This window comes from Scedosporium apiospermum (assembly GCF_000732125.1).
Source record: "Scedosporium apiospermum strain IHEM 14462 chromosome Unknown SEQ_SAPIO_0055, whole genome shotgun sequence".
Lineage (NCBI taxonomy): Eukaryota > Fungi > Ascomycota > Sordariomycetes > Microascales > Microascaceae > Scedosporium > Scedosporium apiospermum.
In genome coordinates this window covers 423,583-449,740 of record NW_015971756.1, presented here as the reverse complement: position 1 = coordinate 449,740, position 26,158 = coordinate 423,583, and the positions used below count along the sequence as shown (strand labels likewise).

The following is a 26,158-nucleotide window of genomic DNA, read 5'->3' as shown; positions in this document are numbered from 1 at the left end:
TTCGCGGTTGTAGTCTGAATATCGTTTGAATTCTGAGTTGACGGGAAGCTATTTAACACAAGGAGATCCGGTCAAGATTAGCGTTGCAAGCAGAGACAAAAACAATCCCGCCACAATAGTGAAGGGCTCGCCCAAAGATCAGAACTGGGTCAACGAAAGAAGATCGGGGTTATCAGCCCCGCCTGTGAGGGGAAGTATGGGAAACCCAGAGAAGTAAGAAAACAAAGTGATCCGTCCCCGTCGTGGCAACGGGCTAATTGCCCACCTAGCCAAGCCAATAACTACAACGAATAGCTGGATTTGCTGCCTCGAGTCTTTAACGACAGGACTTCCTTAAGCCGTGTTGTTGCGAGCAGCCTCGAGACTGTTCTTTTGAACGTGCCCCATGCACTTCCTATCCTTGCATGGGGGGTGGAGCAAGAACCTCTTCTTATTCTCCTCATCAGGAACTACTCTGTCGCAAGCCCAACCGCATTTTGTGAAATCTTCATCGGTCTCATACAGGCAGCGGAACAGTTGGACAGCCGAGAGCACATGGAACAGAGCCCACGGGCTAGGTTGGACATCTTTGGCTTCCGGTGCGGGATTCCCATCCCCACCAGCGTTGGTTGATGTCTCTTCTTCGTTTCCAAGCGTCGATTTTCCTGTTTTCTCCATTTCATTATTGGGACTACCACCGCCATGGCGCCCATGATGGAACCGAACCAGGATCTTGGCCGCTGAGTTTGCCAGAAGCAACGCAAGTAGGATTGCCGCGAGAGTAACGATCCCCGTGAGAGAAAAAGTCTGTATGTTCGGACTCGACACGACAAAGTTCCCAGCTCCATCCCTCGGCTCTCCGTTCGCTCCCACCATGACGTTTTCATAGTTATCCGGCTGGCCGAACATGGTGGCATCGGTGAAGATGCTCCTCGTCGCCACGAAGCTGGCCAAGATCAGACGCTCCATGTCGTCGTGCATGCTAGATACCCCTGCGTTGATGACGCCGTTGGGGCTGGTAGTCCGGGACCTGAGCGCCGAGTCTCCACTGGCATTACCGAGCCTGACAAGCATTGGGCCACCGCCCAAGGTCGCCTCGAGCACGTTGAGCAAAACCTCTGGGACCTTGATCCCGGGTATCGTTTTCAGGTCGAACACGGAATCCGCCGTGTGCTCCCCGTAGCTCCACTTGGCTTGCTCCCAGCATGAGAGAGCCGGCCTTCTCCGCTTCATCCAAAATTGGGCCTCGAACGGGGCCGGGGTCGCGTTTACAGGCCTAGGTTCAGTTGCATACCAAGGGTCACCTCCGGCTGTTATGCTCGATCGATGAGCGGAGTGAACGAGAACGGCGAAAGACACATTGGAATTCGAGATTAATTGCTTGCTCGCGTCCGCATGCGGGATGAAACTTGCTGTCGGGGCATGCATAATATCGTTTTCGTTGACGAGGACAAACTCAGCCCGCCTGTCATCGTTCCATAATTTATACTCGTCATATTCCCCCCCATCTGGTTCGACGAGCCACCCATACTCGGTTACACAGTGCCCCTCCACCGCTAGCTTGAGGTCGGTTCCCCCCTGGAGGCCGAGGTCGATCCCCGAGAGGGAGTATCCGTAGTCCAAACTCATGATACGTTCGCCGTCATCCCTCGGTGCGTAGCTCTGATCTATCTCCACGGAGACCCTTGAGCGCAAGGTAACTTTTGCTGCCTCTACACTGCCCAGAGCGCGCATGACGGAAGGAGCCCTCAATCCGAAATCTTGAAGTCGCTGTGCGGGATCGGCCGCCGGAATCGCTGGATAAAACAGGGCGCTGGGCCTCACGGGGGCGACGTTGCCAATCTCCACCAAGGATGGAGCGACTATACCCATGGCTATGCTCGCGCCAAACACGGCCAGAGCCAGGAGGCAGAAGGCAAGGCCGTACAAGAAGTCGGGCCAGTGATGGCCGGATTTCGAGCCCTGCCATGTCTGCCATGTATAACTCAGCATCGCTGTGAAGGCAAACCAAGAGTCGTTGGAGTTCCACAGCGTGACGAGCGCTGCGTAGCGCTGGAGCAAGCCGTTGCCGCGGAAGAACATTGCCACGAAAACGATGAGGTTCCAAAGGCAGAGGAACGAGACGGTGACGACGACCGATAGGGCTGCCGCCACCAGTGCGGCGTTGTTTCCGGTGAAGGATACGGCCCACCTGTCTCCTCGGTCGCTCGGCATGGAGAAAGGGGTAACCAGTAGATAGGCAAAGTCTGGCGGGGGAGTGTAGACGTCCGCCATGCTGTTAGTCGACGCAGACAATAGACTGGGTAGAATATAGTTGCTGGCCGTGGGAGATGCCCGAGAACTTGGGCGTCTAGTGGTGTTTTTCAGTCGAGAACTTTGTGTTTCCTTGTTTGAGTGTATCTAAGGCTTTTCTTGTCTTCAAATGGAGGTGCCTTCGACAAGGAGAATCTGCCACAAAGAGAGAAGACCCAGGTATAATAAAGAACAGTAGGTGAGGGGGGGGGGGGATTCTGTGCCCTTTGCGTGCTCCCTCCCCCAGTTCATCTCGAGAAGGCCAGGCTGTGGGCCTCAGTGCTCGTTCGACGACATAAACTTATGGGTAAGGGGGTTGGGGTAACCCAACTTGACACCCAACGGCTGGGCGAAGCTGGCGGCTCCAAGCAGGGCGAGTATTTCGTATCCATCACATCTTGTCCCGACATATCAACAACCAGCTCCGGAAAAGCCAGGTCACCGTTTAGATGTTAATGCACAACAAGGAGCCTGTCACTTTTGGATGGCATCCGTAGATGGATTCTATTTGCTAAAACTCTAAGATGAGAGTGTTTGACAGCATTATATTGCCAATACTAAAGGCAGGCTGTGGAGTGGCGTCCTGTACATTTGCTTCCTCCCTGAGCTGGACCGAGATCTTCACTTTCCCAAGGTCGTCAATGGTGGGATTGGACCGAATACGAAAGCACTTCTAGCCAACACCGCGATGTTTCTGGTCAATAACTTCGGTTGTGGATCTGCATCAAGCCACTCAGGAGGGTTGCTTAGCTCTCTTCACTTGGCGGTTTCGGTCGACCAACCCGGAGCCAACATCATCTCTGCTGCCTGTCTATCGTTGTATTCATTGGCATGGAGTTTTGAGATTGGTTGATGGGTACTCTCATGTACACTTACTACACGCATAAGTCACGGAAATGATCCCCTCAAGGTGTGGAGCAGTGAGATGCACGCTTTACGACCTCATCAGAAACGAGGAAGCCATACATGCCCTGCAAGCAGAACGCCATAAGCAAGGATGCGTTCCAGCACCTAGCCTGGTCCTGAATAATACCGGTGGGCGGAGTCTTGAAGGTGATATCCCATGGTGGTGATTTAATCCTTCGCCAAGAGATGTAACCCTCTGGCAGCCTTGCTATTCATTAGGTAGTTTTCTTTGGCAACAGTGAGCACCAGGAAGACGATGGGTTGCTGAGCTGCTCGACTTGATCCCTTCGACGGCAGCAGTGGGCCAAGAGCTATAAATTCATCTACACTAACCTGCTGTCCTTCACTTTCGTCCACTCTTCTCACATCCAACCTTGTCCTTTGACTATATTCCTCTTCTGTTAGACTTCAAGGAAGCGTTCATCACTTATTTCCTCTTACATCCCAACCTTTAGGCCAGACATCATGCGTTGGCAACATCTAATCAACCTCCAGGCTCTCTGTGCCCCAGCTCTCGCGCAGTCTCTTAAGGAGGCCCTCGAGGCCAACGGGTTCACGCTCTGGGCCCAACGGATCTCAACGGACAATCTCCTCCTCAACGCGGGACCTGGCATCATTATCTATGCCCCAACAAACGCTGCTCTGGAATCCAGCGACGATGCCAACTCCCCCATTACTCGCCGGGCCGACGATAAAGATAAACAAGAGGCGGAAAATGCTGCCAGCGCCGTGGACTCAACCGCTCCGCGTCCGCCGAAGCCCGAGAAGCCTTCCCAGAACAATACTGCTACTCGAAGACAACTAGTGAATACCGCCGGATCTGCCCAGGTGACCTTGCTGGACAATCCCGAGTTTGTGAACCTTGGTCCCGGGCGAAACCAAGTCATCGTCGAGAAGAACGTAGCTTCTTGGTCTCTGCCACTTGTATTCTCCGGCCTCGGACGAGCCGTGAAAGTTACAGGGGATGATATCCCCTATGACAACGGTGTCATCCGCCCCATTGATGGGTTCGTTTCCGCCCCCTTGTTCTCCGCGCAAAGCTTAATGAACATGCTGTACTAAATGTCTGAAGAATGGTTACTCTGCCGGAAAACGTCTCTACTACGCTCCCATACCTCGGAGTCGACACATTCCAAGATCTAGTCACGCAGTCGGGTATCCTAAATGAGTTGGACAACAGAGCCAGTATCACCCTTCTGGTGCCCGACGACAACGCCTTCAAGAGCATTGCCAAGCGGTCTAAGACGGGCTTCGAGGATCTAATCAGGCAGCACATCCTCGTTGACTTCCCCGCATACACACCGCTGCTCGAAAACGGAGACGTCTATCCCACCCTTGCTGGGGGCAATGTAACCGTTTTGATCCGGGACGGCCTGATCTACCTCAACGGCGCGCAGATCCTGGCTGGCGACGCCATTGTTACGAACGGAGTTGTTCATGTCATTGACAAGGTAGGTTTATTGGCTTCGCCTTTCTTACTCTTCCCACTGTTTCTCAGAAAAGCCCATGTTAACTAGAGGCTCCCGTAATAGGTCCTAGGCGGATCGCCAGTTGCGCCGCCGGCCACAGTGACTGGAGCTGCATCGGCGGTGATGGGGCCTATGCTTTGGGAAGTATTGGTGGGCGGCTTTGGCGTGGTAGCAGCTACTCGATACTTCAACCTCGTGTAACTGGATAGAACCCTACTGATCCAAAAACCGCGGGGCTTGGAGCTAAGGAGAAGTGCCGGGAGGCTAAGGAGGGAACGAAAGGGGAAGGGAGGTAGTTTGTGGTGTGTGTTAGGAAAGATGGCGTGCTTCTCGGGTTAATGGGGTTAGGTTTACTTCGTACCGGATTTGAGTAATTTGCTGCTTTCTGATTAGTTCCAGGAAGTCGGATAATTTTAATCACTTTCTTATTTCCTTCGGGCGACTTGTTTCCATTGGTCAAGCCCTTGACACCAGATGCAAGGTGCATATTCTCCGCGGTCCGGCTCTGGGGGCGGCAGCACCGTGGCATCTCCAGAAGTCGGTGCGGTGTTTAGTGTAAGTTTACGAGACGCAGGTTTGGCCCACAGCTGAGAGGAGCGACAAGCTGCATGAGGGGGGCATGTATCGAGAGTGTCCCAACGGGTAGGTAAGGCTGTCTTACTTAGTCGTCGTTTCCGCTCGGGTGGATGTAGGTTCCCTGTCGTTCTGCTTGGCGCATGCGTTGGGTCTGCATTGCAACGGTGACAGCCTGCTTCTTATTGCAGTTCAGTTATTATTAGTCTGGCCGTGAACCCTTGCTACTCAATCATGGATGGTGATTCGGCAGCCTGCTCACCCCGGTCCGGCCTCAAGAGTAGACGGGTTGCACATCCTGACCTCTGTGGGCTCTGAGATCACGGATAGGAAGCCAGTCGTAGTCTACTATTACCGCCTTGTTGGGGCAATAACCGAATCGCTTCAACTCTCCGTTCGGTCGGGAAAGGAAAATATAGCATCAGCGGCCGGAGGAAGTGCCATCGCCAAGGAAGTCGTCCTGCATTGGGGCCGCTTGGACTCGATATTGATGTGTAGGATGAGGGGGAAGTAGTTTATTCCCTTTCTAAGACTGGGAGTGGTTAAGACTTCTCGGCCATGAGAGGTTGAAAATGTCAACCCCGCTCGGGTTATGCTGTGATTGGTGAAAGTGTTTGAAATACGCTTCCCTCCATTGATATGCACTGCTTATTGTTGACCGTTTGTGGCGTTCCTGCAGCTCCCAGCTCTCCTCGTTCCGCCCCGGCCGTTAGATGTCGAGTTTGGAAACTCATGCAACGAGCACCAATGAAAACGAGACACAATGTCGCGAAGTTGGTACCTGTCGTCTACACGACAAGGGCTAGAAGCAGTCGCGTCGGGGCTGAGCTGAAAACCGTTGACGGAGGATTTGTGATATTGCCAAGAAGTGACAGCCTTGCGTCTGTTTCTGAAGCTCTGCTGCCCAACCTAACCTAACTCGGTCCAAACTCGAGGAATTTGATGTATCCCTTCGTCAAGCTAGGCTTGTAATCCTAGGATTTCCCTCATCTTATCCAATCTTCGCGTTACGAATGCCTCTTGGTGAAGCTGGTTCTGCGGCCGCCGGCCCGATTCGAAGTCTACTCCGCTCGACTCGCAATTCATTCGCCAGGTATAATCTTAATGAGGTTCGTCTTATTTTGTCTTGGTATGTGATGGTGTGGGCAGGGTACATCATAAGGACCCTGGTCGCCCCTCCAGATGCCTTCAGTCTCAGTGCGAATGAATCAGGAGTCCGACAGAGTAGGCTCGTCCTTTAGCAGATAAAAATTGGTCACCTGGTCGTGCTTTCTCTCGCTTCTTGGCGGCCTCAATTACATAGGATTTGGCCCCGGGCTGGCTTCGAGGAACTGGATCGGTCGGCCATGGCGTCGCGGAGAAGGTGTATACTCTATCCTTGTGACGTCCCAACGTAAGGCTCGGATTGCTTAGTCGTGTCATTGTGCACGTACGTGGAAATGGAACTTGCGCTTATTCCGGCTCTTTAGTCGGAGCTTGTTCATGTTCGCGCTGGGTTGTTTGTAGTTGGAACCTATCAGTCTGGTTTATTGGCATGTGTTTGAAGAAGCACATCACCGAATCAGTTCTCAAACGCCTTAAACGGCGGAGTCATGCATTAGCTGATGCCACAAATGTTGGGTGGAAGTAATTGGGACGAGTCAACTTGTCTGGCCACCTCATAACGTCACTCATCTGCGTATGAACAAGTTAAATCTCTGGTGAACTATCCTAGCGTATCACACTTGGTCTCTCTGTCATTATACTCTCCAACCTTGGTTTGCAGCAGATGGCTTCTGCAGGAGGCTCCGAAATAGCTCCTGGTGCAAGACTGGCCAGAGCACACTATGAAGCCAAGCCCCGAAGACTTCTCCAATAGGAGCTTTCACGGATGAGATTAAGGCCTGGTCTAAAAAGGCATGGAACCCTCTTTTAACATCGCTGTCTGGCGCAGTTGTTTAAAGAGCACTTCAAGTGAGGCAATGGGAGCCTATGGATTATCACTTCGACGGCTACAAGGAGGAGATGTTAACTTATGTGTGGTTTTCAGTGAATCTTAAACGTACCTTCATTGTTATCGGCGTTAATGTCTTCTCCTTCTCGCACTTGATGAGTTAGAACTTCAGTTCCGTCCATGGAACCATTTTTATAGCTATTTGCAAAATCGGTGTCCCTTCTACTCTATTGAAAATTTTTGAGCACGGACCAAGGCTACTTTAGGAAACTTGGAAGTACACCATGATCACCTTGTTCAACAAACTCTTTGAAGAATTGAGGGGCAAGAACATTTACCCCCACAGTATTTTAAAAGTTTTAACACGTTGTACCTCAACTGGTACCTCATCTCGTGTCCTGGATATACGTTTTGCCGTTACACTACCTCAGCAAGCTCAGGCCCGTGCGTCCGATGCCAAGGCGCAACATATTTGGCGGGATGAGACGTCACTTGGGCCCCGCGATTTCAGAACCATTTTGCGTGCATACATTCCCTCTACCGCCTAGAAGAACTGCTACTTATGACCTATAATGAACCCATTCTCTGAAAAAAAATACCTTGAAGCTTTTATCTTGTAGCCGTGCCATCGCTGTGCTCCAGCCGAGATCATGGAATGCTCCCATACTCGGGATGATGAAGACAGCGGCGAGATAACCCAGAGGACCGGTGTCTGCGCAGCATGCACCTCTTGGGCTCTGGGCGCCGTTTTTGATTACCATGAGTGAGATAGAGCTGGGACCTTGTCTTCTCAATCTATATTCAAGGCTAACACCAAAGAAGGTCGAGGCTCTTGGATTATAATGTCCGTCCCCGGAAGCTGGTCTACCATTCAGATGAGTACAAAGATCGCCCCGTCCTGTGCTGTCCATACTTTCCACGGGCATGGCCACGGGCCCTCTCTCTAACAACATAACAACCATAGCTTCAATCCATCATGTCTGTCAAGTTTATGCACGCCATGCCAATCCATCTTCCTCCAGCCGCCCGAGATCTGGCTCCGGATTCCAGCCTACCACGAGAACGACTGGCCGAACCGCGGCCGACGACATTGGAATCATCATCACCAAAGCGTCCAAGACATACAAAAGTGTGGCTCCGACCCGGAGTCTTCTTGCCAGCTTTGTTTTCTGCTCGCGACATTGGTTAGCCTGACTCCACAGCTCCAGGGGCTCCTGAACACGACAACTGGAGAACATGCTGTTGCAGACCACCAGGGCGTCGTAGCAGAGAAGCAAGAGGTTAGAGTCGCGATAGAGCGTCGTCTTCGCGCCAATCTGGAACAAGGTCTTTTGACGCTAGACTTTGATTTTGCTGACCCTCTTCCTGGGCTGCAACTTCGGGTGCTACCTCTCGAATGTAAAAAAATTTCCCCTCGTCCTCCTAATAATCGAAAAGCCTCCAGCACGCTAATTTCCCTAACCTGACATACAGCAGATGAGCCCCTATCTCTATCTAGTCAGTCTCTGGGCGTAGATACGTGCACAGAACCCACCTTAACCCTCGCCAGGCGATGGCTTGGAGATTGTCTCGAACATCACTCCAGGTGTGGTCATCACGGCACCCATCCCACCGAGAACAGTGGCAGCTCAAGTTGGCTCCCTACCAGACTGATAGAAGTTGGGCCAAAGGACTCTTCCAATGTCAGGTTAGTCCTGTCCAAGGACCTACCGTCATCCACCCCGGGAATAACCCCTGGCTACGCTGCCCTCAGCCACTGCTGGGGAGGAGCCGACGACATCCTCAAGCTGAAGCTCCAAAACATAGCCCAGCTCCTCCAAACCGGAGTCAAGCAAGACGACCTAGCCAAGACGTTTCAACACGCCATCACTATCTGCCGCGAGCTCAACATTCCTTACATATGGATCGACAGCCTGTGCATCATCCAGGATTCGAAGGAAGACTGGGCCCGCGAATCCTCCTCCATGGGCAACGTGTACAGGAAGGCCACCTGCACCATCGCCGCCACCGCGTCGACAACCTCCCACGATGGCATCTTCTTCCCACGCGGGCAAGAGCCGAAGCTGGAATGCCAGATCGGTGGGAACCCCCTCGTTAAGGAGCATGCGTACCGCCGGAGCAAGGCCCTAGCACTCGTCCCAACAAACTGGGAACGTACCTGGCACCTGAACCTAGATCACGCTTCGCCCCTGAACCAGCGGGGCTGGACTTTGCAGGAACGACTCCTTTCGAGACGTATCCTCCACTTTGGCCGTCTGGGCATTGCCTGGGAGTGCGAAACTCTCTGCGCCAGCGAGTTCTGCCAGGGTGGGTATCCCCCCGGTGACGACCTTTACTTGGAAGGATGTCCGAAGAAGCCCACCTGCACCATGGATCCTGTGATGAGACACGTGGAACTCGAGGCCTGGGATGCATGGATCGGCTTCGTAGAGACTTACTCGCAGCGAAGCCTGACCTTCGCATCCGACAGGCTCGTGGCCATTTCCGCCGTGGCCAAGGAAATGCAACCTCAACTGGCTGATAACCCCAGCTACCACGCCGGCTTATGGGAATCGACCCTACTACCTGAGCTCTGCTGGATGGTAGACTGGCACATGGCATCGCGGGAGGTACTACCCCCGTCGGCCAACAGCGCCCCCGATCCAGGCTCCTCCTCCACCTCCACCGGCCCGCCATCCTGGTCGTGGGCATCGGCCAACCATCCCATCTTCTTCCCCTTCAGAGGCAGAAGCCTCCTCCAGGAGCGCTTCACGCGGCTGCTGGCCCGACTTGTCAACGTCACCACCACGCCCGCCTTCGAAGACCCCTTCGGACAAGTTCACGGCGGGACCGTGTCCCTGAAGGGCCGACCAACGCCAGTCCGCCTCGCCATCGCGGACTCCTCGGACCCGCGCTGCCCCAGAGAGGCCTTGTGGAAGCTGGTGGCCGAGGACGGGGGGCCACTACCGCTGCAGATCTGGGCGTCCCTTGATGATTTTTCCCCGCTTGACAGTGATCCTCTTGTGGTATTCGCTCTTCCTATCCTTCATAGGTTGAACGAGTGCGAGAATTCGCTGGGGATGCGTTTGGGTCATCCAGCCAAGGGCCCCGTTAACGGATTGCTGTTGGAGAAAAAAGAGACGGACCATATTGTTTCGTATAGGAGAATCGGCGCGTTTTTTGTCCTGGATGTGTATACAAATGATGGTTGGTTCGACTTCGAGAGATGTGCATATGGCAGGGTGAGTTCATCGGAAGAGGATGAGAATGGCACGACGCGCAGAAAAGAGCCAGATCAATGCATCGACATCAGATAAGGTGGGCCTATACACGTCTCTAATCACAACTTGTGTGTTAGCAGGACCTACTGCGTTTATGCTGTTTCTATTTTCTAACATAGTGTCAGAAATGAAGTGTCAGGAATGACGGGCGTCATTTCGGTGGTTGGATTTAGGGTTAGGATTGTAGGAAGGGCGTGTGCGGGAGTGGTGGGTCTGCAGGACGAGATAAAAGGTGGATTCGCAACACGGAGATCATGATCGAGGACGGAGACAGAACGGAATTGAGACAACTTTTCAGACCGTCATCTTGAAGACTTAATTGCGACACTCATTTTGCGTGCCCGAAGTATTACTGAAGCATTTTTCGACCTGCATTTCTTACATAAGGTGCTGCCGCTGCATGACAGCTGTAGTCAGCTGTCATCCAGCTGCCCACTAATCAGGGCAATGACGTCTGTAAAGCAAACGGACGAGCCAAAGAATTAGCATCTTCATCTTCAAAGAGTTTGAACAAACAGGACACCGATTTTGCAAACAGCTGTATCAAGTCGCTTCACACAATCATCCCGTTTGCTATGAGCACGATCGGGGCAGCCATCAGTATTGTAATGGTCATGGACACGCAATTTCTTACAGATAGGACCGGCCGAGCGTCAGTATTGGGGAAAAATACCGGAAAGAGGGTAATGCTCTTGATCCTCCATCAGAGCCGTTTGCTAACTACAAGCTTCTTCTTCCAAACTTCTCATGACCTGTGACGCTGCTATTCAATGCGCAGCCCTCACCACCATCTCTCGATGTCAAGAAGGCTCATCACACCCATCTTTTTCTCGCTGGGACCAGATACTGGGGACACCTCGCGTTCGATGACATCACCGTTGGCTGGTGCTTTCTAGGTCTAGTATTCTCGAATCAGGCGGGAACTATATTAGAATTTGAATTATAATGGAAAGCAACTTGTTTTTCGAGTTTCCGTGTAGAATTTCTTTGTTTCTCCGTTATTGGGGTTGTTTATCCGGCCCAAACGGCTCTTGGTGGATGTAGTTGGTGGGGTGTCCCAAGAACATCAATCAAGGTTGGTTAGTCTCTTTTTTCGCCACCCCCTGGGCGACAGATCAAGCCCCGATTAGGCACGTTCGCGTTGCCGGTTGGCTGGCCGGTATCGCTAATCTATTGATTGATATGATGGCTCGTCCGGCAGTGTGGGTGGGGACAGTTGCCTGCGCCGTAGATCTCGAAACACACCAATACTTGTTTCAGTACGGCGCCCGGGGGTCGTCTTTGTGGGCTGAATTCGCCACCACCTAGTGATCTCCCTAATTTCGCCGAAGCCTTCCTTTTTGATGGAGGGTCACTGTGGCAATAGCTTCAATAGTTGGATGAGCGGCCGCTGAGACATTCTCGCTTATAAGCGAGGCAATGTAGATATCTCGGGCAGATACTTATGGACGTGGTAGCGTTTGTCGTGCTTGCGCTGATAAGATATGTCAGCGGCGCACGGTCTAAATGTGCGTGCGGGATCGTCGGAACTTCCTGATCGTTCCGTGATACGATGCATCGGATGTTCTCGTCCATCATAATGGGAATGGAGGGTAGGAGTCGTTACGCAAGCAGGGGCACGCCATTCTAAACCATGTGGATCCGAGACACTGACGGGAGGGTGAAAGGGTTGCCAGGGCTGATTCTGGACTCATGTCTTGACCTTCCTTGCATGTTAACGACCCGTCTCTGGTTCGTCTTCCATCCCTAACGGCACCTGCGTTGAGCTGATCCAGTTCTCCATCATGGCTTGACCTGTGGGGTGGGTGCTGCTCGAGGTCGCGGGGCCAGTGCGCGCGGTCCTGCCGATTCCCGCGCTGGTATCCCGCTTCTTGACAACAAGGCAGAGCACCATGCCGTAGATTGCGAAACCTTCGTACGAGATGTCCATGGCCATCTTTTTCTTGTCGTCCGGCTCTTCATCATCGCCGAGCAGTGTGTTTTGCCTGACGCGCTTCGTGGGGGGCGCGGACTCCGAGTCCGAGTCTACTATCTCCTGTACTTCGACGTCATCTCCGGCCTCGGCTTCGGAAGGCTCGAAGTCGGAGCCGGACTCTTCCTTCCCGTCTCGATGTCTTTTCCTCCGAAGCGCACCGCCAGACTCCTTTTCTCGAATAGATGGTACGTTTTCGAGGTGGACTTCGTCATCCTCTTCCCGTAGAAGTGCGGGGCTCTCTGGGGCATTGTCGACATCGATGGGCTCCTCCCGGGTCTCACCCATGAGTTTGCTGGAATTTGACTGAAGCCTCTTCGGAACTTTGTCCCTAAAGTGTTTATGTTTCGTCAAGATGGAATGCCTCGTAGCGGTTTCGGTCAAGAACATGGCCACCTCGAAATCCTCTTTTCATGGTCAGCCTTCCAGTGTTATCGTTGCACGCACGGGTCAAGTGGTATGTACGAACCTGCAGTGATAATATCCTTGACAGCCTTCTTCTTGGTGCCTCTCTTCATAACGCGCTCCCTCTCCTCCCTCAGCTTGGGAAGCACGAGAGGTCGGATGCATTCAATGATGCGGGGAAGTACGGGATCGCGGGGATTAAGCAGCCAGCTCTGCGCCAGTGCAGGGTTGTCGAGGTAAATGCGGCATTCGAGCACCGAGTATTTCGTGATTCGTAAGTACCTGCGGATGGGTGGCATGTTGGCCGATGAGTTTGGTCGGCGTGCGACAATTTAGAGACGAATTGCAGGCTGGACCTTGTGTCGTGAGCGGTGGTAGAATACAGACGAAGTTGTCTAGCAATGTTCAAGCTTAGGATCGATGACGGCGTGCAGCCTTGCAGCGTTGGCGGCATTGGTCTTAATTAGTGGCTTCCGACGCGCTGTAATTGGCTACCCCCAAAGTGCCAAAACCGCGTTGGGAACAGCCTCGCATCTAAAAATTTCCCAGTCACCTCATCCGATCGCAACCGTCCTCCTCAGGCCCTTCACGGATCGCCGAATACGATGAAACCCCGGTAACATGTCAAAATCATGGTCATCAACGCTTAGGCTTCCCAAATCTGCGTTTCCGTACGTGCTGCTTCCCTTAGCACCCTTTCCACATTTATTCTTGGTCTAGTAGCTAAGAATGTAAGCCTCGTGCTCTAGTCCGCGACCGCTGCCGGCCCTCCGAGACCAATACCTTCGAAGATGCACCGACGACTTTTATAAGTGGCAGGCGGCGAACCGCCCCGAGGGGAAGCCCTTTGTTCTTCACGATGGGCCGCCGTATGCCAATGGTGACCTCCATGTCGGTCACGCGCTCAACAAGATCCTCAAGGATATGATTTTGCGGGTCAAGGTGCAGCAAGGTGCGAGATACATACGGTCTTTCCGCCTCGAGCAGGCTATTTGACTTATTTCTGTTTGTTTCCTTAGGTTATCGAGTTACATATCGACCGGGATGGGACTGCCATGGCCTCCCAATTGAGCTCAAGGCTCTCGGCGCAGCCGGTGCAAAGAATCTTACCGCTAGCGAAATCCGTACAACTGCCCGAAAGCTTGCCTCCGACACGATCTTGAAGCAAATGGCCGGATTTAAATCGTTCGCTGTCATGAGTGACTGGGACGCGCGTTGGGCGACGATGGACCCCGAGTTCGAGATCCAGCAGCTCCGGCTGTTCCAGCGCCTAGTCCGTCAGGGCCTAATATATCGGAGACATAAGCCCGTATACTGGTCACCTTCTTCCGGAACAGCCTTGGCAGAAGCAGAACTTGAGTATAAGGACGACCACATCTCTACGTCGGCCTTTGTCAAATTCCCGATTGTGGGAGACTGGGCTTCTGTGCTGGAATTGGATAATTTTATTGGGCAACTCTATGCTGTGGTTTGGACGACGACCCCTTGGACGCTGCCTGCGAACAGGGCGATTGCAGTCCATGACGATTTGGAATACTCGATTGTAAAGCATGGTTCCGATGCACTCATCATTGCGAGCAGCCGCTTGGAAGTTGTTGAGTCATGGTCTTCTGAGCCTGTGGATGTCTTGGTCCCATCTATTAAAGGGTCTGTCCTCAAGCAGCTCCAGTACTCCAATCGTCTCCATGGTAGCGGAGCGAAGACGTCCCCCGTCATTCATGCTGATCTGGTTTCTGCTACTTCGGGTACTGGTATGGTTCATCTCGCGCCTGCGCACGGTTTTGAGGACTACGACGCCTGCCTTGCTCTTGGACTCGACGTTTCCGCCCCGATAACCGATGAGGGATACTTTACTGCGGATGCCTATCCCGATGACCCAGCGCGACTTACATCGGCGCCGTCAATCCTAGAGGGTGGTAGCAAGGCAGTGCTGGAGATTCTCGGTGACGACGTGATCCACGTTCATCGGTACGAGCACAAGTACCCCTATGACTGGAGAACAAAGAAACCCGTTGTTATCCGCGCCACTGCGCAATGGTTCGCTGATGTCGAAAGCATCAAAGGAGACGCTCTCTCTGCACTTGAGCCGGTCAAGTTCATTCCGGCGACTGGTAGGACCCGCCTTGAGAGCTTCGTCCAAGGCCGAAGTGAGTGGTGTATCTCGAGACAGAGGGCTTGGGGTGTTCCGATCCCTGTATTGTATGATCGCGACGATAACGCTATCTACGCCGATGAGGTCATCGAGCACATTATCTCGACTATCAAAACGAGAGGTATCGATGCTTGGTTCTCCGACAGCCCTGACGAACCCGCTTGGATAGCCCCTGGACTATCTGGAGAGTTCCGTCGTGGAATGGATACCATGGACGTCTGGTTTGACAGTGGTAGCAGCTGGAGTCAGACTAAGGGGCAAGCAGATGTTTACCTCGAAGGCTCTGACCAGCACCGAGGCTGGTTCCAGTCAAGCCTTTTGACTTGGATTGCTGCCTCCAGGGACAAGGATGCTGCAAATGCAGTTTCAAGTGAGCAGCGGACCGCGCCCTTCAAGACCTTGATTACACATGGCTTCACCCTTGACACCGAAGGCAAGAAGATGTCAAAGTCGCTTGGCAACATCATCTCCCCAACTCAGGTCATGGACGGCACACTCCTTCCGCCTATTAAAATGAAGGGCAAGGCCGCCAAGGGCCTTCCGCCTACCTTCAACGCACTTGGTGCCGATATGCTCCGGCTGTGGACGGCGAGTTCCGAGTATACACGGGACGTTGCCATTGGAGAGTCCGTTCTGAAGAATATCCAGTCTGCGCTTATCAAGTATCGAACTATCATGAAGATGCTTTTGGGGTCGATGCACGAATCCGCACGAACAAGCCCACTCACCGCGGTGGATCACATTGCATTGATCCATCTTAAGGACACGATGCAAGAGGTATCGGCGGCATACGACAATCACGAGTTTTACAAGGCGTTCTCGGCCCTGAACAACTGGGTCAGCACTGGGCTGTCTGCCTTTTATCTCGAGGCCCTTAAGGATAGACTGTATTGCGGTGATGGAGGTGGTGTCCTGGAGCCCCTATTTTTTGGCTTTTCCCGGATGCTTTCACCCATGACGCCGATGCTTGTTGAAGAAGCATGGGACAACCGGCCGGAGTGGATGAAGGCTGATACGTAAGTACCCTATTTAACCTTTTCGCCATTCAAGGAGAAATCTGTGTTGTACTAATCAATTTCTCAGTTCCCTCGTTCACCCTCTCCAACAACTCTACGATGCGCCCCTCTATCCCGCGTCTAGGTTCAGCATGAATGAAGAGGAGCTTAGGAAGGATATTCCTGTCATATTGGCTACCCATGCTGCTGTGAAGTCGGCGCTTGAAGCAGCCCGACTTGCCAAGGCCCTCGGTTCTTCGCTACAAAGTTCAGTCGTCATCTCCGTTCCCGAGGGAGATGTAGCTGCTGCTTTGAAGAAGTATTCTGCGGAGCTTGACGGCATGTTTGTCGTCTCCTCAGTAGACATTAATGGTGAGGTTCCCGAGTCTCCTTGGGCGTACGAAGAGATCTTTGAGGTCAACGGTGTTCAGGGCAAGGTCCACGTCCTACCACCGAAACAGCACAAGTGTGGGAGGTGCTGGCGGTATTTGGCCGAGAAGGAGGATAGTCTTTGCGGGAGGTGCGAGGATGTAGTCCATTCCGTGTAAAATAATGTACATTTATAGAATCTAGACGCAGATAGACTTTTGTATCATTAAATGAGGTCCTCACTCAAAGCCCAAAGGTCTAGACGCCAGGCTCATCCCGCGTGTAATTATCGAGAGTTTGGTTATTCGATTATCGGTGTTGTTTAGTAATCGGTTAAATTCCACCAATGAATCTTGATTCCTGCATGTGACGACGACATCAACCTGCAGATGCCATCCAATTCCCAAGATCGACGACCGCCAAACCACTTCAAACTTCCCAAAAGACCTCAGACTCGAATACGCTGAGGCTACCGACTGCGATTTCAAATTTCAAAAGGAGAATCTCCATCGTTGCCATGTTTTAGGCCCCGCCCATATCTTCACAATAGAATAGGGGCCGTGGCCTAGTCGGGTTTCGATAGCACGCCACACCAACGGAATGCAAAGAGGGCCCTGCGATGCCATGCATGTGAAAATAACTTTGCAGTTTCCGTTGCAATGACGGGTAATAATGATAGGTTATCTGCGAGCATGCAAGCAGAGCGGCAGGGCCGTGTGTCGATAGTCGGTGAGGGGAAGTTTTGGACCAACGAGCCGAATACTGCGAGAGATACGATGAACGAGCCTAGTGAGGCGGCGGTGGCGGGATCCCCCTCGTCTTCAAAGGCTGGGGGGAGCTCGACGGGTGAAGGAGTCCCCGTCACGACTACGACGTCCAGGCTATCGCGAACCAGCCAGCGAGCGCAGAAACCACGAAGGAGTGGGGGATTTTTATTACAGGATACCGTCGTAGAACAACCAGACCGAGCCGAGGAGAGTCCGCCGCAGAAAAAAAAGCATTCCAGGAGGCTTTTGCAGAGCATAAGACCGAAGAGTTCGAAGGCGCATGAGAAGACCACCTCTGCGATCAGCCGCGAGGCACCTGCAACAATCGCCGAGCAGGACACAACGCACACTCATCCATCCTCTCCGCCAAAAGCCGAGTTAAAGGTCAAGAAGACAAGAGACCGCTCGCAGGATCGACCGACTTCTGCCGAGCAGCCGAAACCTGAGCGGTCTGGCCTGGACGTCGAGTCGGCGCAGATTGTGGATATGGCGCTGCGAGTCAGCCAGTCGAGAAGGCTGGCTACGCAACGACCGCCCTCCCAACAAGTCCCGCCTCGCCTTAGCCCGATTCCCGATACTACGGCAGTGAGCAGTTTACGACAGCACCTGCTCCAGCAAAGAAAGATATCTAGGAACGGGTCCCCTCGACCGGAACGCGCAACGTCGCGGAACGCGCCAGGCCTGCGACACGCTCTCGAATCCTTCGATGTTACAGCTCCTGATGGAGGATTTCGCTACCATGTTTCGCGGTCAACTCTTGCTCGGGTACAGAAAGCCAAAGATTATATTGAGCTCATGGCTCAGTATCGTCGGTTAATCGACTACATGCCCCCTCTCAGAGCCACCGGCGGGACCCATCCACCTCCGACGCCGGCATCGATGCGATCCTCCCCCCAGACCTCGACAACATACAATGCCCTCGGTCGCCCGTATAATCCCCTCCAATATATTCGAAACCGCAAGGTGAGAGCACGAGAGCGGCAGGTAATCGATGGAAATGCACAGGGATTCAACGACGTGGCACAAGTCACAGCTTGGATTGACGAGATTGAACACATATCGACGAGTGGCGAACAGCCTTCGGCAGCTGAGGCCACGCCACCGCTTCCACTGTACCTGGGAGCGGAGCTGCAGGCGGCCGATACAACGGCAGCGTTAGCAACTTCGAGCACCTCTGCGAAGCCCAACCGGCCGCGGGTGGATTGGTTCGTTGAACCTGCAGACATGATTGCAGATGCTTACTGGCTCGAGCAAGGCAGCAATAAGCTCCTAATTGAAGACAGGCATTGGAGTCGGTTATATCCTCGAGGCTCGGAGCTGGAGGTGTCTCTTCGGAACAGCCTTCAGCATAGCGGCGAGCCCTCAAGTGCCGGCGTATCTCGGCCCGCAACGGGAGAACGGGTGGAAGACTCAGGACTGGACAAACAGCCTGAAGCAAAGGCCCCGAAGGCGGAGGTGGCAGAACCCTTTTCTGGCAGCCCGCGCGAAAGATCTCGCCTTCATCCCAGGGGCCAGCACCATCACCGCCACAATAGCTCGCTGCATCTCAATCACGACTTCCTTCGGCCTCAACGGGGATCGCTGTCGGATCTGTCCGACAGCGATCATGATTTCAAAGACAGCAGCCGGTTTAGGAGTGGGACTATCACGACAACATCAAAGGATATACTAGCAAAACAGATGATGGAAATGATCGCGAAGGAAGAAAGAGAGGGCGACGTGAGGCCTACCACGCGACCAGAGCCTTTGAAATCCCCGCCTCCGGTTTCTTACCGTACGCCGGAGAAGGCGAAGAATGTATCGTCGAAGCCGCCTAGCCGTCTCCACAGCCGTCAAAATTCGTTCAACAACGCCAGCGATTGGGAGGAGAAAATTCAGGAATTGTCTTCGTCCCTCCGTCATCGCCGGCCACAACACGCGAAATTGGATATTCCAATCGATAGTGCTCGGGAGTCACTTGAAGCTGTCCGAACGGCTCCCAACTCTCCTGAGCCCGGACCTTCTAGGGATACCCATCTCCAGATATCCCCCTTGCCTAGTCGCGGAGGTTCACCGACGCGTAATCCCTTTGCCAAAGTAAAGCAGATATTCAGGGACCAGGGCAGGGATAGGTACACCGTTAATATCGACGACAAGATCCGCGAAATGGACGTCGATACTGACCTTTCTAGGTGGACGGCCCCAGATCCCTTCATGAGCCAAGCCGACGCAAGCAGGTCGTCGGTTGAGGGCAGGCTGTCTAGTAGTTCCAATCGCCCTCAGATTGGAAGACCACCGCAGGATCTCGGCAAGGGCCATCGTCGCTTGTCTAGTCTCAAGACAAAGACGGATGACGCCGGCGGGATCCGAGGATTGCTCAAGGCGCCTAGTGCACGTATTGACACGGTCCTCCGAAACTCAGTGTCGAAACTGGGAGACATAATATGGCGGAAGGAAACCGACCAGACTGACATGGTTCTATCCGAAGGAAGCATCTCGTCTGATTCGGATGGCGAAGGTCGGGGCCGAGGAAGACGGGGACCTCGTCGTAGCAGGGATGACTCTACGGCGGACAGATCTAAGTCCTATCTTAGCCAGATGCCGGAGTTCCATCACACTGGGCGGCCGCCAACCGCTGCTCCGGGAAGCGGCCGTGGCACGCTGAGTGATATCAACGATTCGCGTCGGCAAAGTATCCAGTCTCGCGGTGGGTTGAGTGACGCCAAGGCTCAGCAAGCCAGCAGCCAGGCCGTGAGCAAACTCTCACTTGATGAGTGCACGGAGTCGTTCCTCGAGTCCGTCGCGAAGGACAAGGCAGCACGAACTCACGATAAGCGACTGACGGCGATGTTGTCCGTCCCGCCTTCTTTCAACAGCTCGAGGCACTACTCTTCCATGTCTCGGCACTCCGACCATCGCTGGTCCACGACGACGAGAAGTCGCTCGCCGGAGCAGCACGCGCCCCTTTCGCGACGCGAGATTGCTCGGCTCCGCGCTCTGCTCCTGAGCTCCGGCGTCATGGCCATGGAGATCGCCCGTCGCGCGAACCACGCCCGTCATCTCTCCATAGAACAGCCACGGCGCACACCCAGACGAGAGGAAGGAGACTCGGACGGGGACGCCAGCGACACGTCGTGCGGCATAAACTGGCGCGAGATCGCGGACCTCAGCGCAGACAGGAAGGCCTTATGCGCGCAGGCCGTATCTCCCGCGGACACGCTGCCCTTCGTCGGCGGTATCCTCAACGACTCGGTCAAGACCTCGACGGATAGATGGCAAGCCTCGGCTGATAAATTCGCCCACGAGACGAGTCCCGGCCTGCACGCCGACCTCGAAGCCCTCCGCATAAGACTCGGCGTGGACCTCTCGTCGATGGCGCGCGCGGCTTGCGACGACGCCGACGAGACGAACCGCCAGGTCGCGCAGACGCAGAGGTTGCAGGTCAAGGTCGTGGTGGACGTCATTGAGAAGATGCTGCGTAGGAGACGGCGGCGGTTCAGATGGGTTAGGAGGGGTCTGTGGCTGGGGGTTGAGTGGGTGCTTGTGGGGTTTATGTGGTATGTGTGGTTCGTAGTGATGATTCTCAGGGGTATCTTGGGTATTGGGACGGGAGCTGTCAGGGCTGTTAGATGGCTCTTGTGGCTGTAGAAGTAGGACTTGATTTTTGGCATCCATCCACCTCATTCATCTTTCATTTTTTATTTCCTTTTTCTTTCCGTTTTTACTAGCCCATATTACCCCTTCTTTTGCTTCGTCTTTTTCGAGGAGTGCGGAGTGTGTTTTTGTTTTAATTATACCAATGGAAACAATGCATCAGAGGAGTTGTGCAATATGAAGCTATCGAGTCTTTTTGGATGAGGATAGAGATATTCGAACGAAGTTCATTCGGGATCCATAGTCCATATATCCTTTTCAAGTCGGTAATACCAAGTTACTTACTCTATTATCTTTCTCAGCCTTGTGCGGTGACAATCTAGCTCTTATTTCTCCATCTCAACGACCAAGTAAAGTTTTGACAGCCAAGAAGGTATCCGTCACCTTCAAGAGCATCACTCTAACCCTCCATGAAGTTATGTTGGTTCAGGAATATGTACCGTTGCTTCAGTATTAGACAGGTAAGATTATAAACATGGAAGATATAAAAGACGACTGGAAAGCCCTCAGCCGCACTGATCCGCCGCAAACAGATCCTACACTCATCATTTTCATCGACCCATCCTCCCTTTCACTTAGAGTGTCAACCAAGCAAGAACACCCACAACAGCAACAACCCACGAAACACCACCCAACCTCGCCGCAGAACTCTTCTCCTCCTCCTCCGCAGTAAGGGCACTCTTCACACCCCCAACCACATTCGGCGCATCCCTAAAACTAGTCCCGTTCCTCTCCCCAACATTATCTCTCCCAACGAGGAACGACTCCGGCGGGCCGAGGTACGAAGGCCGCAAGCCGCCGAGATCGACGACGATCTTCTGGACGATGATGCTAGGGAGAAGCGACCAGATGCGCAGGACGTACTCACCCTCCTTCTCTACCTCGAAGGACGAGGTAGTAATGTTGGAGCGGAGACCCCAGACGGCGTCGGCGACGGAATAGCCCCAGAAGGCGGGCATCTGCGTACCTTCGGTCTTGCCGACGGGGGTGACGATCGTAGGTTCGACGTCCTCGGAGCCCTTGGGGAAGAGAGCGATGGCGTACTGCAGAGGGTCGAAGTCACCGAGGTAGTTGTGCGAAGGGGAGAGGTGAAGCGTGACGTTGGCGGTGGTGTTGGTGTAGAGATATAGGTTGTACTCGAGCGCGGGGCCCTCGCCGACCTTGAGCTTCTCGATACCGAGGGGCACGAGACCCACGCCAGAGGAGGTGCGGCCGTAGTTTTTGAAGGTGTGGTACGTGAGGGCTTTGTCGTCCTTAGTGCCGGGGACGATGGACTGGTAGTGCTCGCCCTCGATGGAGACGACGCGGTCGGACTCGACGAAACCCTTGAATTCCTCGGGAGGTGGGGATCTCTTGATGACGGGGACCATGACGCGGGGCTCCTGGTAGGCGAACCTGTCGAAATTACGACAAGGAGTAGTGACGTTGATGTACAGCGTCTTCTCCGTAAAGTCCTCGGGCACACTCTCCCAATCAACGGAAACAAGCACGCGAACATCCTCACCTCCATCGGAACCGACCTTGCCACTATCCTGGGACAGCTTGAGCCACGACACTTCAGGGGCGGCGCTCCACTCGCAGGTATCGGTGCCCCGCCAGAAGACGTCGAAGTAGCGGGAGGCGGGGCCGTGGGGTTCCAGGGGCGGGAGGACGAGGTCGCTGACGGTGTTGCCGTGCCATTTGTCGTCGCCGGGGACTGTGGCGTTGGAGCCTTCGACGCCGACGCCGACGTGGCCGGCGAGGGAGTTGACGGTATTTTGGACGAAGGAGAGGGCGGGGAGGGTGTTTCGCATGGGCTGTTGCCAGTAACCGTCATAGTTGATGTGGGTTTCTAAGTCAAGGTTTAGTTTCAATGTCTTGAAAGAATATCCATAGTAAAAAGGGGGGAAACTTACGGTCGAGCATGTGTGCCCATTTGCCATCGAGGAGCTTATCCCACTCCTGAGTAAGGTTGCCATCTGCATACAAGAGATCAATGCTATACTGAAGCAAGCCGTTGGCGGAGTTCCTCTTCTGACCCGCGTACAAATTGTTGCGAGCGGCGGCAACGTTGATCTGATGGACAATCTCACCACCACGAATAGGGTGAAGGACGACCTGGAAATAAGCGGGCTGGAATTCCTTGTCGAGCTTGTCATAGATAGACTGAGCATCCCGACGTAGCTCGGCCCACTGAGCAAGGACAGACTCGGCCTCGTAGTAGTTGATGACGCTGTATACATGGGGCTCGAGGAGCTCAAACTTGCGGCGAGCGGCGTAGAGGCCATATCGGTTCACGACGTGGGCAATATCCTTGGCGAACTTGGGTCCGAACTCACGCTCAGCCCAGGCCTCAAGCCACTCAGACGTGCTGTCGACGTCCCAGCGGTCAGTGTCATACGCGAGGTCGAGGAAATGGGTGATGGGGATCTCGAGGGGCTTGAGATCGCCGACGTTTACGATCCAGATGCGGTCGGCGCCGCGGGACTTGGCTAGATGCATCTGCTCGGCGGTCTTTTGGAGCTGGATGGTGTTGATCCACTTGTAGTCGCGCGGGTCACCGACGTAGTCGAAGTGGTAGTAGACACCCGCGCCGCCGGAGCGTTCAGTCTCGTTGGCCAGAGGGAGGCGGCGAACGTTGCCCCAGTTGTCGTCGGACCAGAGGAGGGTAATGTCCTCGGGGACATGGAGGCCCTTTTCTTGGTAGGTCTGGACTTCCTTGTAGAGACACCAGGTCTGCGGGACGGTGGTTATGTTAACCTCGAGTGCGTCTTCGATGATGGATCGCTGATTGGCGACAAGCTCTTCGAGCATCTCCAGAAGGGCGCTGAGGCCAAGGCCACCCTCGATCTCGGTATCGCCAGTTCCTCTCATCGCCATGGTGAACAAGCTATTCTTGGCATAGGGCTTGGCACGAAGAGCACCGACACGGAAGTAATCATCGATCGTCTCGTTGTTGAGGTTGTAAGCCCACGGGCCCTCGTAGTAAGTCCGGAACTCGTTCTGACCACGCATGAGCGGCTCGGTGTGGGACGAGCCGAGGACAACTTCGTAGGCATCGGCGAGCGGTTGGTTCTTGGGATCATCAGTGTAGTAGATGGATCCCCAGAGAGTGGGCCAGAAGTAGTTGGCGCGGAGACGGAGAAGCAGCTCGCAGACGAGACTCCAGAATTCGTGTGTGTAACCAGCCGCGCCGTTCCAGGCATCGGGGAAGTTGGAGCTGTTATTTGAAAACGTGAGTAATAGAAACGCTTTTATGAAGATGAGGCACTTTGTGACTTACGCAACCCAGTTCGTGAGACCCGGCTGTTCATCGTTTAAGAAGAAGCCCCGGTACTTGACCGAAGGTGACTGCTGCACCTTGCCCTTGGAGAGGACGTAGATGTCCTTGTGCTTCTTGGTCGGGACATCAGTCCAGAAATACCAAGGACTCACACCAATCTGCTCGCTAACATCGTAGATACCGAAAATCGTACCACGGGGATCGGCGCCGGCAATGACGAGAGCCTTCTCGACACCCTCGATAGGGTTCTCGACGACCACACTGAGAAACGCCTCCCATTCGCCTTTGATCTCAGAGACATCGATCTTACCGCCCTCGACGAGGCCGTCGATGAGGGAAGACTTGCCGATAGTTCCCGCGAGAATGATGGTCTTGGCCGGATTGGGGTCAGAGTATGCGGGGCCGGCGAAGGATTCCTCGTCTAATACCTTGTACTGTTAAAGCGGAAGCGGGATATGTTAGCTTCGTTCTGCCTTTTTCGCATGTCTTGGCTTGTTCTCAAGAACGGAAAGGTCAAGCTTGAGTTTGACTTTAGCCGAAAGGGGAGGGATTCGGGTGGAGGACAGCGTGTGGGTGACGCTCCATTGACTCGGGATATGCACCCTCCCCTTCTCGGAAAGGAAAGCGGGAATCCGCTCCCGTGTGTTTGTGGATGTGCTTGATTGTTGTAAGTGAGGGAGAGGGCGTCGTGGTGGGGAGATCATCCTGGGCCAACACCAACAGTCGACATCACATTCCCTCACACCCACACAGGCGGAAGCATATGCACGGCAGATTCGATATGAATGAAGCAAAGGGAGCGGATGGACAGTTAACAGCACGACTCCCCCAATGCCCCCAAGGAAAGATAGTAGAATAGAAAACGTTGCGGGGTGCAGGTGCAAAAATAAGAATTGCCAAGAAATCACCTGTGTAGACTTACAACCGTGTTATCCGACACATCAGCCGGCTTAAACTTGTACTCGGCAGGGGACGCGTCCGCCTCTCCATTGCTAAGCGTGTAGTTTGTGCCCGTAACGCGACCAAAGTCGATAGCGAGATCGCCCGCGGCGCGGACAACGCCCCAGTATTCGTCCTTAGACACGCGGATCTGACCGGCCCCGATGTCGCCGCCGGCGATCTGGAAAGTGTCGTCCGAAGACTCGAACGTGATGATCTGCTTCTGGCCAATGGCGGAGACTAACGGAGCTAGACCCGCGAGGGCTGCCACCGTGAGGGCTTTGAGGCTCAAGGGAGCCATGGTGTAAGTGGGAGACGGACAGAAGGGGCTACAGTTAAGGTGGCAATTAGCGGACGGGGGGATACCGGGGGAGATCGTCAATGGGCTCTCCGTACAAGCCTCACCAGAGTCTATGAGAGAAGCAACCTTGATACCCTTCCTTTCGGCGGATATGGCTTCACATCAAAAAGAAGGGAGGTGCCAGTTGAAGGGATGGGAGAAGCAAAAGGGGGGAAAAAAAAAACCTCCCCATGGGCAAGGGAACCGGGAGGCTTTCCGGTCCCTTTATAGCGAACATAGAGCTTCCGTGGTATGGTTCCATTTCCAGCTACGACAATTGTTGTTATATGCATGGTGGCATCACGGTGTACTATACCCGGAGAGCTGGATATATTGACTGGTCCTCAACCAGAGAAGCAAAGCAAATGGCCTACCGGGAACGCGAGCGGCGCGCAATTAACGGCCAGAGATTCGCGGGGGATGGACGCGAATAGATGAGTTTGACATGATGGATCAATGGTTCCCTGTCGTCGGCCGCTACGACGCTGTCGTACCGGATCATTCTTCCCGTTTCCCTGCCTCCAAACTGACGACTGCGACTGTAGATTGGCACTATCCCCATGGAAAGGATAAACATATTTGATCAGGCGTGATGGCGTCGTATTGATGAACCGCCAAGACCTGTCGACGCATTGTTACACTTGATCAAGTCAGTTTCTGTTTTCTTCTTTATATTCTTTTTCTTGGAGCGGCTCCGATTGAGGGAGGGAAACATTCCCCAGGGTAATTCGGGATGAGCGGCCGATTCTAGGGCAGAACGCGGAGCTCGACACAGAAATCAAAGTCGTGTTCTTAGGCGATGATACATTCATCTCTCCCGAAAGGACCAGTGGCACGACCGAGAGAGTGTGGGTAATAGCATAACTCCCGTTGCCTATTCCAGCAGGGTTTTAAGTCGGGGAATGGAGATGG

General features: G+C 53.8%; 5 protein-coding genes and 1 pseudogene across 5 annotated transcripts; 3 read left to right on the top strand and 3 right to left on the bottom strand.

The window, feature by feature from the left end:
• Positions 1-333: 333 nt before the first annotated feature.
• SAPIO_CDS1336 lies at positions 334-2,253 on the bottom strand (annotated as a pseudogene; the record flags this gene model as incomplete).
• A 1,389-nt stretch (positions 2,254-3,642) lies between these two features.
• Positions 3,643-4,847, top strand: SAPIO_CDS1335 (uncharacterized protein; the record flags this gene model as incomplete). Its single annotated transcript, XM_016784631.1, has 3 exons — positions 3,643-4,184; positions 4,250-4,628; positions 4,710-4,847. 3 exons carry the CDS (start codon positions 3,643-3,645, stop codon positions 4,845-4,847), a joined length of 1,059 nt encoding a protein of 352 aa, XP_016645747.1.
• Positions 4,848-8,128: 3,281 nt separating this feature from the next.
• SAPIO_CDS1334 (uncharacterized protein) lies at positions 8,129-10,448 on the top strand (the record flags this gene model as incomplete). Its single annotated transcript, XM_016784630.1, has 3 exons — positions 8,129-8,281; positions 8,361-8,550; positions 8,626-10,448. 3 exons carry the CDS (start codon positions 8,129-8,131, stop codon positions 10,446-10,448), a joined length of 2,166 nt encoding a protein of 721 aa, XP_016645746.1.
• A 1,678-nt stretch (positions 10,449-12,126) lies between these two features.
• SAPIO_CDS1333 (uncharacterized protein) lies at positions 12,127-13,088 on the bottom strand (the record flags this gene model as incomplete). The annotated part of the gene is made up of 2 exons (XM_016784629.1): positions 12,127-12,791; positions 12,854-13,088. 2 exons carry the CDS (start codon positions 13,086-13,088, stop codon positions 12,127-12,129), a joined length of 900 nt encoding a protein of 299 aa, XP_016645745.1.
• Positions 13,089-13,410: 322 nt separating this feature from the next.
• SAPIO_CDS1332 (uncharacterized protein) lies at positions 13,411-20,699 on the top strand (the record flags this gene model as incomplete). Its single annotated transcript, XM_016784628.1, has 5 exons — positions 13,411-13,460; positions 13,539-13,741; positions 13,809-15,957; positions 16,025-16,456; positions 16,985-20,699. 5 exons carry the CDS (start codon positions 13,411-13,413, stop codon positions 20,697-20,699), a joined length of 6,549 nt encoding a protein of 2,182 aa, XP_016645744.1.
• Positions 20,700-21,280: 581 nt separating this feature from the next.
• On the bottom strand, positions 21,281-25,207 carry SAPIO_CDS1331 (Immunoglobulin I-set domain-containing protein; the record flags this gene model as incomplete). The annotated part of the gene is made up of 4 exons (XM_016784627.1): positions 21,281-22,536; positions 22,601-23,904; positions 23,968-24,401; positions 24,890-25,207. The coding sequence occupies 4 exons, from the start codon at positions 25,205-25,207 to the stop codon at positions 21,281-21,283; spliced, it is 3,312 nt and encodes a 1,103-aa protein (XP_016645743.1).
• Positions 25,208-26,158: the final 951 nt, after the last annotated feature.